The 13,777-nt window shown below is 46.2% G+C and overlaps 1 protein-coding gene across 1 annotated transcript in view; it reads left to right on the top strand.

The window, feature by feature from the left end:
- Nucleotides 1-12,080, top strand: part of LOC119965805 (solute carrier family 22 member 23-like) — a 100,376-nt gene extending 88,296 nt beyond the window's left edge. Inside the window, exon 9 of the mRNA XM_038796657.1 lies at nucleotides 10,521-12,080. Coding sequence (XP_038652585.1) covers nucleotides 10,521-10,875 — 355 coding nt within the window. The 3' untranslated portion in view covers nucleotides 10,876-12,080. The remainder of the gene's footprint in view (nucleotides 1-10,520) is intronic.
- Nucleotides 12,081-13,777: the final 1,697 nt, after the last annotated feature.

Genomic DNA, 13,777 nt, shown 5'->3' on the forward strand with positions numbered 1-13,777 from the left:
CATGGCCTTGGCTGGAAGGCCTCCTGCCAGCGTGAGGGTATATTGTAATCCATCTCTCTTCTCCATGGCATCCAGCAAACTGCTAACGGGGTCCTATGTAAATCGAAAAGCTGGTTTCCTCTCTGCCACCCTCCTGGTTTGAATGATTGCAAGTGCTGTGGAGCCGTTTAAATGCAGCACCCCCTTCATTTGAAGTTCTCAGATGACCCCCAGGGCAGGCGAATCAGGTGCTTCACGTCTTTGACACTGCATTTTTCACGTCAGAGGATAAAGAATTCCTCTAAGTGCCTGAAAATTGTTGTCCGGATTGCGCTGCCGCTGTTGGCCGGTGGGAATATCGCTGATATTGGTGCCCAATTCTTTTTTTTTTTTTTCCATTCAAGGGGCAATTTAGCGTGGCCAATCCACCCTACCCTGCACATCTTTTTGGGTTGTGGGGGTAAGTCCCACGCAGACACGGGGAGAACGTGCAAACTCCACCCAGACAGTGGGCCGGGATCGAACCCAGGTCCTTGGAGCTGTGAGGTAGCAGTGCTAAACACCGCGCCACCCTAATCGCACCGACATGTTCTCGCCAAAAATGACACTTGTTTTGGAAAATTCCGCCCATCTTTTGCTTTTAAGAAAGATGAGCGAGACTAATCATAGAATGGTACAGCACATTGGACCCATCAAGTCTGGCAAGTGTGCGCTTGCCTTTCTCGTAAACTCTTTGTGAAGAAATATGTTAGAAAATCAATCAAAATCACTACAAAATTTAATTATTTAACTTTAAACCTCGCTAGAAAATACTCTGTTCCAGCTACACGTCCAGTTGCAGACGTGTGACAATTGAAACCATTTATTTTTTTTCTATTGATGTTTGCTCGAGGATGATTCTCGTGCCATCATTCGTTGCCTTCTGTAGATTTATTTTTTTCGCAATCGTCTCGAATCTGGCTTTACTGCCAAAGATGAAACTAAATGTAACTCAATAGCTAATTGTTAAAATGAAGCCGCTCACATCCCTCCACCAAGGTCATAAAACTGTCAACACATTGAAATAACCCGTGTACAATTTAGCTCGGTCCCATTTACCAGATAATGAATCCTAGCTGCCAGCTTAACCCACACCCACCTTTGTCCTGTGCACGTGTGTGTTTGTGTAAATATATTTAAAATTCTGCAGGTTATCTCATAAGCTTTATGAAATCAATCTTCTTTTCAAATATCAAACTCTTGTGCAAAATATGGAACATGGAATACCGAAAGTGCAGAAGGAAGCCATTCAGCCCATCCAGTCTGCTCCTACCTGGACCACTCCCCCACCCTATCCCAACTAACCTGCACATCGTTGGACTGTGGGAGGAAACCGGAGCACCCGGAGACACGGGAAGAATGTACAAACGTACAAACTCCACGTCACCTGAGGCTGGAATTGAATCCGGATCCCTGGCACTTGTGAGGCAGCTGTGCTAACCACTGTGCCAGCCCTACGTATATGTTCATGAATATGTATTCAAATTGTCAAAAAAACATAGGCAGTACAAATGACAGGTCACCTTAATGAGACAGCAGCGATTCTATACTTTTCATTTCCGAGGATCTTCGATTGAACCCAGTCCAGACTGATGGTCCCGTGGAAAATGAGTTTGGGTATTACTGTTCATAATAGCGATCAGTCTGTGGTATATACATGGCCCCAAACCTGGAAATGTAACACAACATGAATCTTTCAGACAGAATTGAGGGAGCTTTGTTTTGGACTGAGCTTGCGCTGTACCTGATGTGGAAAGTCCCAATGCTTACAAAGCATTAAATATCTGCATCTACAAGGGCAATATTCCTCTGCTTCGTGTCCGCACATGTGAAGCAGAATATATTCCAAGCAGGTAAATAGTACTGAGGGAATGCTGCACTGTCAGGCGTGTTGGTTTTTTTGGATGTGATGTTAAACTGAGGCTCCATCTGCCTCCCTGAGGTGCATGAATCAGATATAGACACTGGCTCAAAGGCGATCAGGGGAGATATCCCCGGGATCCTGGCCAAAACTTATCCCTCAATCAGCATCACCATAGAACTGGATTGTTTGGTCCTTAACACATTACTGTGATCTTGCTTTGGGATCTTTCAGTGTGCAAAATGGCTGCTGGGTTCCCTACATTGCAACAGTCACAAAAGTACAATTTGGCTGTAAAGCATATTGGGACATGCATTTCTTTACCTAACCAAAGATGATCATTTTCAGCACTGCATCTCAGCCTTGCCTGAACCAATAACACGCTGTGATGGCGCATTATTTCTCCTGGTCCTTTTTTTTTTACCTCGCCGCAGTGTTTTGATGTTGTTGACCGTGACATATAGCTCTCCTTGAACATCCAGCTCCAGGAGACTGTTTGTGCATGTTTCTGCCATGGGTCAGTTGGTAACATTCTTGCAAGGTCACCTCAACCCAACTGTCCAGCACATCTTTCCTAAACCTTTCTGTTTCTCTCCCTCTCTGTCCTCCTCTTAGGGGGAAAAAAACCCACCTTTGCAAAAGCAACCCTTCCAACCCAGTATTTGGTGTCTCTTCCTATACGGCCCTCCATGGTTCGTCATCTCTTTGTAAACGACCCAAAGATGTTTGTACGTTAATAGTACAATGTTGTCTTCCGTAGAGTGAACATAAGAGGTGCAGTAAACCATTCGGCCTTTTGAGCACGTTCCACCATTCAGTTTGATTTATGGCTGATCTGTATCTTAACACCATTTAGCTGCCTTCATGCACTAACTATTAAATCTTATTTTAGGTTAAGTCATTTCCAGTCTCCGATTTGATGTTTTCAATTTGCTATTCTCAACAGTTCTTTTGCTGAGAGTTCAAAGCTCCCATTACCCTTTGTGTGAAGAAGGGTTTCCTGACATCACCCTCGAACACCCAACTCTAATTTTAAGGTTATGCTTCTTTTGTTCTGGGTGGCCCCACCAGTGGGAATAGATTATCCAGCCTATCGAGTCCTCTAATCATCATTGAATACCTACATTAGATTACCTCTTAATCTTCTATGCTCAAGGGGTTGCAAGACCTATCCTCCTAATGTAACTATTTTAGTGTTCTGCAACCGAGGAGACCATGCGAGCAGCCTGTATCATTTCTGCAGAATCGACAGTGCGCCCATTCCAAATCCAGTACCTCCTTATTGAGGTGTGATGCCCAGAACTGAACGCAGTTCTAACCTGAAGAAGGTGGCACAGTAGCGCTGTTGCTTCACAGCGCCAGGGTCCCAGGTTCAAGTCCCGGCTTGGGTCACTGTCTGTACGGAGTCTGCACGTTCTCCCCGTGTCTGCGTGGGCTTCCTCCCGGGTGCTCCGGTTTCCTCCCGCAATTCCTGAAAGACGTGCTTGTTGGGTGAATTGGACATTCTGAATTCTCCCTCACTGTACCCAAACAGGTGCTGGAGTGTGGCGACTAGGGGATTTTCACTAACTTTTTTAAATTTAGAGTACCCAATTCTTTTTTCCAATTGAGGGGCAATTTAGTGTGGCCAATCCCCCTAAGGGCAGCACGGTAGCATTGCGGATAGCACGATTGCTTCACAGCTCCAGGGTCCCAGGTTCGATTCCGGCTTGGGTCACTGTCTATGCAGAGTCTGCACATCCTCCCCATGTGTGCGTGGGTTTCCTCCGGGTGCTCCGGTTTCCTCCCACAGTCCAAAGGTGCGCAGGTTAGGTGGATTGGCCATGATAAATTGCCCTTGGTGTCCAAAATTGCCCTTCGTGTTGGGTGGAGGTATTGACCTTGGGTAGGGTGCTCTTTCCAAGAGCCGGTGCCGACTCGATGGGCCGAATGGCCTCCTTCAGCACTGTAAATTCTATGATAAACCTGCACATCTTTTGAGTTATGGGGGTGAGACCCACGCAGGCACTGGGAGAATGTCCAAACTCCACTTAGACAGTAACCCGGGGCCGGGATCGAACCCGGGTCCTCAGTGCCATAGGCAGCAGTGCTAACCACTGCACCACCATGCTGCACTTTTCACAGTAACTGCATTGCAGTGTTAATGTAAGCCTACTTGTGACGCTAATAAAGGTTATCTTTAACCAGAGATTTCAAGTGGAGTGTAACTTCCAGCTCTTTGCATTCCTACCCATTGAGATGAAGGCCAACGTCTCACCAGCTTTTAAAACCTTGTTAACACTCCTGTGCTCAATGGACTGCATCGTCTCCCCTGTTTGTAACGCCTTAAAGAATTCTCGTGCTTGTTTTTTAACCTCTTCCTGACCTCACCCCTTCCGATCTCTGAAATTTCCTCCAGCCCTCTGATCCTCCGAGATCTCTGCATTCCTCCAAATCACACTTCGGGGTGCATTGATACAGTCATGTCATTTTCCTCGTAGAAACCAAAAGCAGAACATTCCAGCAACGTTCAGCAGCTTGGTGGAGTCTCGTGCCCTTGTCCACTCACCCCACCCAAAAGCACCAGCGACGACCACCCTAGCAGCATCTTCGCCCACAGAGAAAGTGGGAGCTAAATGTAAAGTCGGGAGCTGGAAAGTCCCGATTGGAAAGTGATATTACGTCAGAGTCAATCCAGCAGCTGCTTTTCTCTATGAAATGCAGTGACGTGTGGTAGATTGCCCCAGCATTTAACTTTAAAATAGAGAACACTTGATGGAGCTTCTGGTAGTACTACATTCATACAACCATTACCAAATCTGTCTCCTGTTCAGAGGTCACTGCTGCTGTGAACCTGGTGCGGACAGTAATGGTGTGAATTCTATGCCAGTTTATGGCTCCGCTTCTCTCTCTGGAGCTGAGCGACAGACTCGCTTAGTGATCGCTTTCAAGCTGCATACTCGAGCTTGAGACAGAAGGGTGTTGCTACTGGACATTTGTGTCTGTACAAGATTCGCCATCTTTAGTTGGGCTGATCATTCTCCATACCAAGTGGCACACAACCTGGGGTCCCCTTTAGGCCTTTTTGTTTTGAAGACGTTCCTGCTGACCAACCTCTGTCCCACTGCGGTGGTATGATTAGCATAGCTGCCTGCCATTGGTGCAGAACACCGGCTTACCATTGGCCCTGGTCAGTCATGTGCCTCTCGACCGGTTGGTTGAGACCAGTCATGTGACGCCTCCCCGATTGGTCGAGAGGCTGAGTTAACCCCGCCTCCAGGGCGGGGTATAAATACCCAGTACTCCCGGCGGTCGTCCATTTACTGTAATCGACCGCAGGGCTAACATCTAGCTGATTAAAGCCATACTTTTGTCCAGCAACTCGTCTCGCGCTCAATTGATGGTACATCATCCACGAAGTCAGTGCTGACAATGGATCCAGGGGAGATGTAAAATGAGCTGCCGGTACGATTATACACCCATTTCACTGCCGCACGTCAGAATTACCCTGATATCTTTACCTTGCCGTCAGATTGGATGTGGTCCTTCACCAGAGTCTGAAGAACACAAACATACCAAGGGGGGAGGGATGGATCTTGTAGACAGATGCTCAGCACAATGCTGCCTCTTGTGAAACTGACAAGTAAGATTGGGTTTGAGTCAGGGATACACTCGCGATTCCTGAATGTGGTTGTGGTTCCTACCCGCACGGCGAGGAACCCCCGTACGCCTGAAAGAGGTTTGTACTTTCACTGAAAACAGCGGCTCTTATCGTATCAGGCTTGGTTGCATTGGTTTCATCTGGCAAGAACCGGGCCTTAGGGACAGACTGGAAACTGTGGGGAATATCTGCCAAAGTCAAGATTTTAATCTGGTTTTATGTGCTCCCAAAATCCACAGATAATTAGGTTGTGGACTCCATTGAATTCAGTTACCTCAAAAGAGAAGAATGACATTGTGGCCCTGCCATCTGCTGGTTCAGTGCTTTCATTAATAATGTATTAAAATGATATTGTAAAGATTGCCAGTTTTGGGCATTTGTGCTGAATTGCAGTACTCCCTCTCTCAGCTACAATTATATTGATTGACTCGTTCCTGTATTCTCTATATCTTCGCCGCCGGGCTCTCTATATCCTCGCCGCCGGGCTCTCTATAGGTCGTTTTGCCCCCATGTCCGAAAGTACATTGTGTACCTTGGATGCTGCTCACTCCTGGCATCAGTAAGTTCTGGGTGGGAGAAATTTGTTTGCGTAAGGCTGCTTTCCGAGGTGCTAACAGACTTTGCATTGAATCCTTGGGGGGCAGGTAGTGCCACAGCCCCGGGGGGGGGGGGGGGGGGGCAGGTAAAGCCATAGCCCTTGAGGTTTCATTTGAAGAATGCCACGCGCATCATGTATCGAATTACTTGGGACTGTTCACAAACTGTGTCGAATTTGCATCTGAATGAATCAATACTATCTTTTCCTACCGTTTCCCGATGAAGCCTATTTCAAAAACCAATCACTCACTCCATGAAATAGCCTCGGTTTCTACCTGGGAGTCAGAAGATGTGCCAGGTAGAATATGGTGGACCAATCATAATGGTCGGGCTTTGTTTGAATAAAACTACTCCTCAGCAGACCAGGTTCACTATCTGACCGTCGAGCGGCAGCGGCCTCAGCAATCGGAGACCCATGGGAATCGTCTGGCGAATTATTTGACTAGGTCTAAGCCTAGGAGAGCTGGGGTTATTCCCTCTTCGGGGTCATGTGGATATCCAGGAAATTCAGAGGTTGGATGGCTCACTGATTTGTTGCGGGAGAGAAGCCCGGGGAATATACTTCCCCCTTCTGGCTAATAAGGAGTTAAGAGCAGGGAAGGTTTAAAAACTTCTCTAGGCCTTGTTAGGCCATTCATTTCCTCCTGCCACGTTACTGCCTGGAAGCAGACAGTGAGCTACTTGGCGACTATGACACTTTGCATTGGCCCAATTACATCATCGTGCTGTGACGTCGACTCTTAAATGGAATCCCACCTGCTTTTAGCAGGAACCTCCTGGAAGGCCTATGCCGTTGATGCGTGTTGTCACCGGGATTTGTGGAATTGTAATCCTAACCCATGCCCAACCCTTCCCTGCCTTGGGTGGGAGGAGTGGGGGCGGGATTGAAATCGAGGGCCGTGCTTTCACAAATTATGTTTAATTGTGTCCCCTTTTTCTGGCCTTTCGGACAAGGCAAAATAGCTGGTCATGGTCCACGTTATCCAGTCCTCTAGGCATCCTCAAGACTAACATTTCCATCACCTCTCAACATTGGCCTTTCCAGAAAGTGGAAACCACTCAAACCAGGCCTTCCCTCCCCTCAATAATTCTGTCATCTCGTCTAATTCCGACGCTGGTTAAAATTATGAAGTGTTCTAATGGTACAGCTGCTTCAAAACGGTGCACAGGGCTGTTTTTATTTTCACCCTGAGTTATGGGTTTTTTTTTGTGAGCAGTCAGCCTTTTTTTTAAAAAAAGCTCTATCTGTAGCCTCTCTGAATCTCTGAACTTTCTAGGTTGTTGTGTGAAGCATTTCCACTGACATACAATGGCAAACAATCCTGTTTAGATGAAAACGGACAGCTGACTGGGTCCCATTAGCATTAATCCAGTAAACTCTTATTTGCCTTTAGTATTCAGTTTAAATCCCCCGAAGGCTGAGTTGATATAGTGCACGTTACTTAATAGCCGACTAATCTGTGCTGGTGTGACTTATCCAGTTTAGTTGATGCTGTTTTATTAGGTCGCGTTTATTAATGTTAAAGAGCCCAATATGTACATTGGTTATATTTCATCAGCATGTACTTTGTTCTGTGTAAATTTGAATGGATTAGTCTCAGCCAGGCCTAGTGGGAGAGAGACAAATCTGTTTTCACTGCCTCCAACAGTGTGACCAATCACTTCGCTTGTAACACCTTGATAACTGTGTTGACTGTGCATGCCACAATGATTCACTGCCCCTGTCCTGTGATTCCTCTCCTCACGTGAAACCATCGTCAGCAAGTCCAGTGGCCTCCCAGCTCTGCCACACGTTTATTTTGCTGCCTCTGTTTAAATGCAGGTAATCTGGGGAGCTTTGTGCACGGGTTTTGGGCTTGCACAGAACGTTGAAGCTTGCATGGTGCTCGGCGTGTGCTTTGTTTGGGAGGCTGTCTGGTCAAGACGTTTGTTCCTGGGCTCTGATCCACCATTGGGCACTGTTGTTGGCCTATGAGTACTCCTTTGAGTACTGCCCTGGTGTGCACATCGCCAATGCTGATGCCCTGAGTTACCTACTGCTGTCCCTCCGTCAGTAATGGAAAAAGTTACAATCGCACTAAAGCACCTGGATACCCTGCCTGTATCCAGGAAACGAGAGTAGGCATGGACCCAGGAGGATCCCATGCTGGCAAAACCTGTGCCACATGGTCCTCAGTGGCAATATTCGAGGACATCCCTGGCGGATGAGTGTTCTAAACTTCTACCCTCGTGTATGATGTAGCGTTTCCTAATTTCAATCGCGAATGATCTGGCTCTAATTATTGGGCTATGAGGCTTGATTCCAGACTCTCCAATCAGCAGAAATAATTTCAGTCCAACTGCCCTGCCTGTTCCCCTTTATACCTTAAATTTTGATTAAATAACTTAACCTTTTTAAATTTCAGGGAATATAACCCTGCTTTGTGCAATTATCTCCCCACCCCCTGTAATTTAACTCTTTAATGTCCAGGTATCATTCTTGTAAATTTCCACTTCACTCCTTTCCAAGACCAGTATATTCTTACTGAAATGTGCTGCCCAAAATTGCTCAGTATCCCAGCTGAGGCAGGACTTCTGTCTCCTTATTTTCACCCTCCGTCTATTAATCTTTTTGATTGATGCATGACATTTTTATGATCTATGGACCTGAACCCTGAAATCTTGTTGGAGCTCCATTGTTTCTAGCTTTTCACCATTCAGAAATGACCCTGTTCTATCCTTTTTTTTGGATGTCCAAATTGGATGACCTTCCATTCGCCTCCATTTGACATGGTCTTGCCACTTCACTTAGCGCATCGATCTGCAATGCTCACGGTGCCACCTATGTTTCTGCCATCAGCAAACAGCTTTCTATTCCTGATGTGGAGATGCCGGCGTTGGACTGGGGTGAGCACAGTAAGAAGTCTTACAACACCAGATTAAAGTCTCAACAGGTTTGTTTCAAACACGAGCTTTCGGAGCACTGCTCCTTCATCTGATTCACCTGAGGAAGGAGCAGTGCTCCGAAAGCTAGTGTTTGAAACAAACCTGTTGGACTTTAACCTGGTGTTGTAAGACTTCTTACTGAGCTTTCTATCCCGACAGCTAAGTCATTAATAATTCCGGTGGAATAGTTGAGGCCCCAGCACAGATCTTTGCGGGACACCACGTCACATTCCGCCAATTAGAGCACCTGTCCATTATTCTCTTCACAGCCAATTTCCTAATGAGGTCAATAATTTACCTTCAATTCCATGAACTTCAATTTTGCTAACAGTCTCTTAGAGACTTTATCAATGGCTTTCTGTTGGTTATGAACGTACTGTCCAATTCCCAATTATATATTAATTGTGTTCAAATATATGCAGGCCGTAGGCTTTAACTGGGCAATCACTTTTTCCCCTTTTAAAAAGGAACAGACAAACTGGGGGTTAGGAGGTGCATGTTTGTGATGTGAATCTCTGTAAATAAATGCTCATAAAAGTATGTAAAAGATTGATGGCTCCAGTTCTTCTGCCCACCTTCTGGCTGTCTGGAATATACCACTCAGTCCATCACTTTAGTCACCTCTTCAAAAACAAAACGACCCTCCCTTCACAAATCCATACGGATGTTTGCTGATGAGCTCAGGAATTTTACAGAATTCAGTGACCCTATTCTTGAGGTTCCAGCAGTTTCCTGATGACCAATGTGAGGCAAACTCATTCCTTGGTTTCCTCTGTCACCTTCCTTAAATAGCGGAGGGAGGCACATCATTTTCTAATCTAAAGGAATGTTTCCCGCATCGAGAGAGCTTTGCAGACGCCCGAACCATAATTTTCCAGGGCTCTCATTGGCTTTTCCTAAAGCCTTGGGGTGGAAAGCGTTTGGTCCTGGGAACTTTTCACCCTTTTTAGTGCCATTATTTTCTTCATTACCTAAGAACATTGGTGGATCAGTTCAAAAGGTGAAGCCAGGGAAGTGTCCCATGTATCCAGTCTTCTGCAGTTGGCAAACAGGGTATTGCTGCTGTGGATTGAAATGGAGTGCCAGGTCAGCAACGAGAACAGTTCGATACTAGCAATACCAAACTGGGGCAGGGCAGGTCAGTTAGTTACAGTGTGTTCTAGTCCTGAACAGTGAAATCGTTTCTGGCTAAACACCATCCCGACGAAATGAGAACTGTGCAGATAGCATTGTCCCATTCGTGATTTATTGGGTGATTTATTCTGTTTTAAGAGGTGTAAAGGTGGTTATTGAGTACATAACTAATAGCTTGCGGAGTTGGGTTTTTTTTTGTTAGGTTGCTGTGTCCTAAATTCAATATCTGACTTGGTTTGAGCTGTTTTGGGAATCGTCAGATTGAGCAGGAAAGCTGCGGGAGATGAATGAGTTTACAGCGCACCCTGGTGTTAATCTAACTTTTCTTTTCTTTTTTTCTCCCAGGGGCGGGGGATTGGGCTTGGTTTTGGCCAGTGCCGGATTTGGTCAGCTGACCGCACCAATCATGGAGCTTCACAACCAGCAAGGGTACTTCTTGCATCATGTGATCTTTGCCTGCTGCACGGTGATCTGCATCATTTGTATTCTGCTCCTGCCTGAAAGCAAAGGACAAGGCCTGCCTGAAAGCATAGACGATGGCGATCACTACACCAGGCAGCCGTTCATCCCCCCCAAAAAGGTCGAGCAGCCGCTGCTCTCAAACACCACTGAGCTCAAGGATTACTCTGGCCTCAACGAAAATCCAAACTCCGAGCTGACAGCAGCGAGCACCACCGCCAATGGCACTAGGCCGAAATGATTTGATTTTATTGTTTACAGTCAAGTGTTTTTTTTGCACAAGTATCATCCGACAGGTTTTCTTTTGTGAAAGGATAATTAATGGAGTGGCTGCTTTTTGCAGAGATCTTTTAGTTACGGACGGGGCACCTTTTTATTAAAAAATAAGACTACCGCTCTCCCCGACGCCAGTGGGACAGCGCCTTTAACAATTTGTCAAACAATGTGAAGAGAAGCTTGGGAGCCACTTGAGCACTTTTCGGTCGCCTGGAGCACACTGGGTCATCGGCGACGGAAGATAATGCACTCGCCACGCTGGAGGGGAAACTCAAATGTCAAAAGGAACTGAGCTGCTAAGCCACTGAGGGAAGGGCCGAGGTTGGTGTTCAACATGCTGAGTGGGACATAAAGATGAACCGCAGCTCGACTGACTGCTTGGGGTTCCTCCCCTATTCCCCCCCCCCCTTTTTTTTTAATATCCTCCTCTTTCCCCACACCCCACCCCACTCTCCCCTATTGACAGAGTGAATCATCCATTGTGCTTTATTTTAAATGTAGGGTTCAAAATCACTTCCTGTGTGGCACACTAACCCAAGGCAAATGTTTTCTCAAAAATCAAACCAAGCGATGTGCAAACCCCGTGTTAACGGCTTCTGCCCAGCTGTTAATCTGATTCAGGAACTGTGCTAATATTTGTGATTTTAATGCCAGTATTTCCCCTCACCATTCTCTCCCACTTTTATCAGGACTTTAATTGTAAATTATAGTGGTGTTCTGTTTTGTAATTTCTAGGCTGTGGTATGCTATTAATCATATTTTTAAAAATAATGTACAGGTGTAATTTATATATGTGTGGAAAGCATGAATTGAATTTTTAAAGACCCCCCCCCCCCACCCCACACACACACACACACTCTGTATTTTATTTGCTAGTGGCTTAAAGTGGCACTAGTTACACCTATCGATATAATTTTTCACTACCATAAATTGCCAGGGTGACCCCCACATATTTCCCACTAGATTCTGTTCACTTTTAGATCACGGTTAAACGCCAAAGCACCCAGGTTTTCCTGCCAGCTGTGACGTTGACTACTGTTGCATTTTATGAGCCAATGAACGTCATGTCTGAACCCTACACACTTTCCCCCCCAAAGTGCCGGAGCGTTGCATATTACATCTACCCGGTGAATATTTTAAAATGGAAATAAAGTCATTTTCATTGTCCACTTTTATGTTTTGTATCCCTACTTCGATAGAGGAAGGGCATGTACGGGTATCTCAGACTTGTTGAGACTCTGGAAATCCAAATAGATAACATCCACTGGTTCTCCTTTGTCTACCTTCCTCGTTACCTCTCCTTGATGAACGTGTTCTTACAGGGTCCTATTTTACCATTCCTTGCCTGAAAACTATTACATCTCTATGCAATCCTGCTCTGTCTCTTTCTCGCTCTTGCTCTCTCTCTCCCCTCTTTGCCTCTCCCTCTTTGCCTCTCCCTCTTTGCCTCTCCCTCTTTGCCTCTCCCTCTTTGCCTCTCCCTCTTTGCCTCTCCCTCTTTGCCTCTCCCTCTTTGCCTCTCCCTCTTTGCCTCTCCCTCTTTGCCTCTCCCTCTTTGCCTCTCCCTCTTTGCCTCTCCCTCTTTGCCTCTCCCTCTTTGCCTCTCCCTCTTTGCCTCTCCCTCTTTGCCTCTGTGTGTGTCTCTCTCTGCCTCTCGCCCTCCCTCCCTCCTTTTCTTGCCCTCCAGCCTTTTGTTCCACATTGCCAGCACCTGCAGTATTTTCAATCTCTGATTTTAAAAAAAAGAAAGCAAGTTACTACAGAGATGGCGAGAAAATTAGCCGAAGAGGCAAACTGGATTGCGGTAAGGAAGATGGGACTTGTCTAACCTGTTGGATTCTTTGTGGAGCCAACCCATGACGTGGACGGGACGGGTGGACATGGACTTTCAGAAAGCCTTTGACAATCATCCTTACAGGAGGTTATCCCAGCCATACAGGTTATTCCAACCATACAGGAGGTTATTCCAGAAGATGTGGGAATGCGGGTGGTGGGGGGAACTTTTGTTTTTAAAAACTGGTTAGAATGAAGGTTCTATATTTCCAGAAGGAGTTGAGAGCAGTCTCTTCATGGCTGGAAGTGGGTAGTGGTTGCCCCATAGGGTTCTATTCTGGGACCATTGCACTGTATATATCATTCTGAGGCTCCTACTCTGACTCTGTCTCCTCTGCAGTGTTGCCTGGTACGAGGATTTACAAAGTTGCTTTTTCCCCAATTTAGGGGAAATTTAGCGTGGCCAATCCACCTAACCTGCACATCTTTGTATTGCGGGGGGTGAGACCCACGCAGACACGGGGAGAATGTGCAAACTCCACACGAACCGTGACCCAGGGCCGGGATCGAACCCGGGTCCTTGGCACCGTGAGGTAGCAGTGCTAGCCACTGCTTCACCGTGCTGCCCGAGCAAAGCTTTGAAAATTTGTAGCAGCTTAGATTGGATGGGAGGGAGATGGTGGGGCGATTTTAGTTGGAGATCTTTGAAACAAAGAGGTGGGATGGATAGAAATGGACCCTTTGCAGTGGGTGAACAGTGTAGAACAAAGTGAATGAAAGGGGGGGATTAGGTCTGAGAAATTTAGAACTGAGGAGAAGATCCTTTATTTCCCGAAGAGTCTTGTGCAATGCAGTGCTGGAGTTGGTGACTGAAGCAGAAACCACATCCGTATTTAAGAATGGGTTTAAAAAGGTGGTGACAGTGCGATGAATAAAGAGGTATGGGAATAAGTTGGGTTTGTGGTGTTTGATTACAACCCGTGTGGGTGGACCTACACTGGAACAAACTGACAAAAGGGGAAAAACAGTAAAGTTGGGAAATGAAGCGCATCAGTAAAACCGCTGTCCTGGTCTTTTATAACTTGAAAAGGAAT

This window comes from Scyliorhinus canicula, chromosome 5 (genome assembly GCF_902713615.1).
Source record: "Scyliorhinus canicula chromosome 5, sScyCan1.1, whole genome shotgun sequence".
NCBI lineage: Eukaryota > Metazoa > Chordata > Chondrichthyes > Carcharhiniformes > Scyliorhinidae > Scyliorhinus > Scyliorhinus canicula.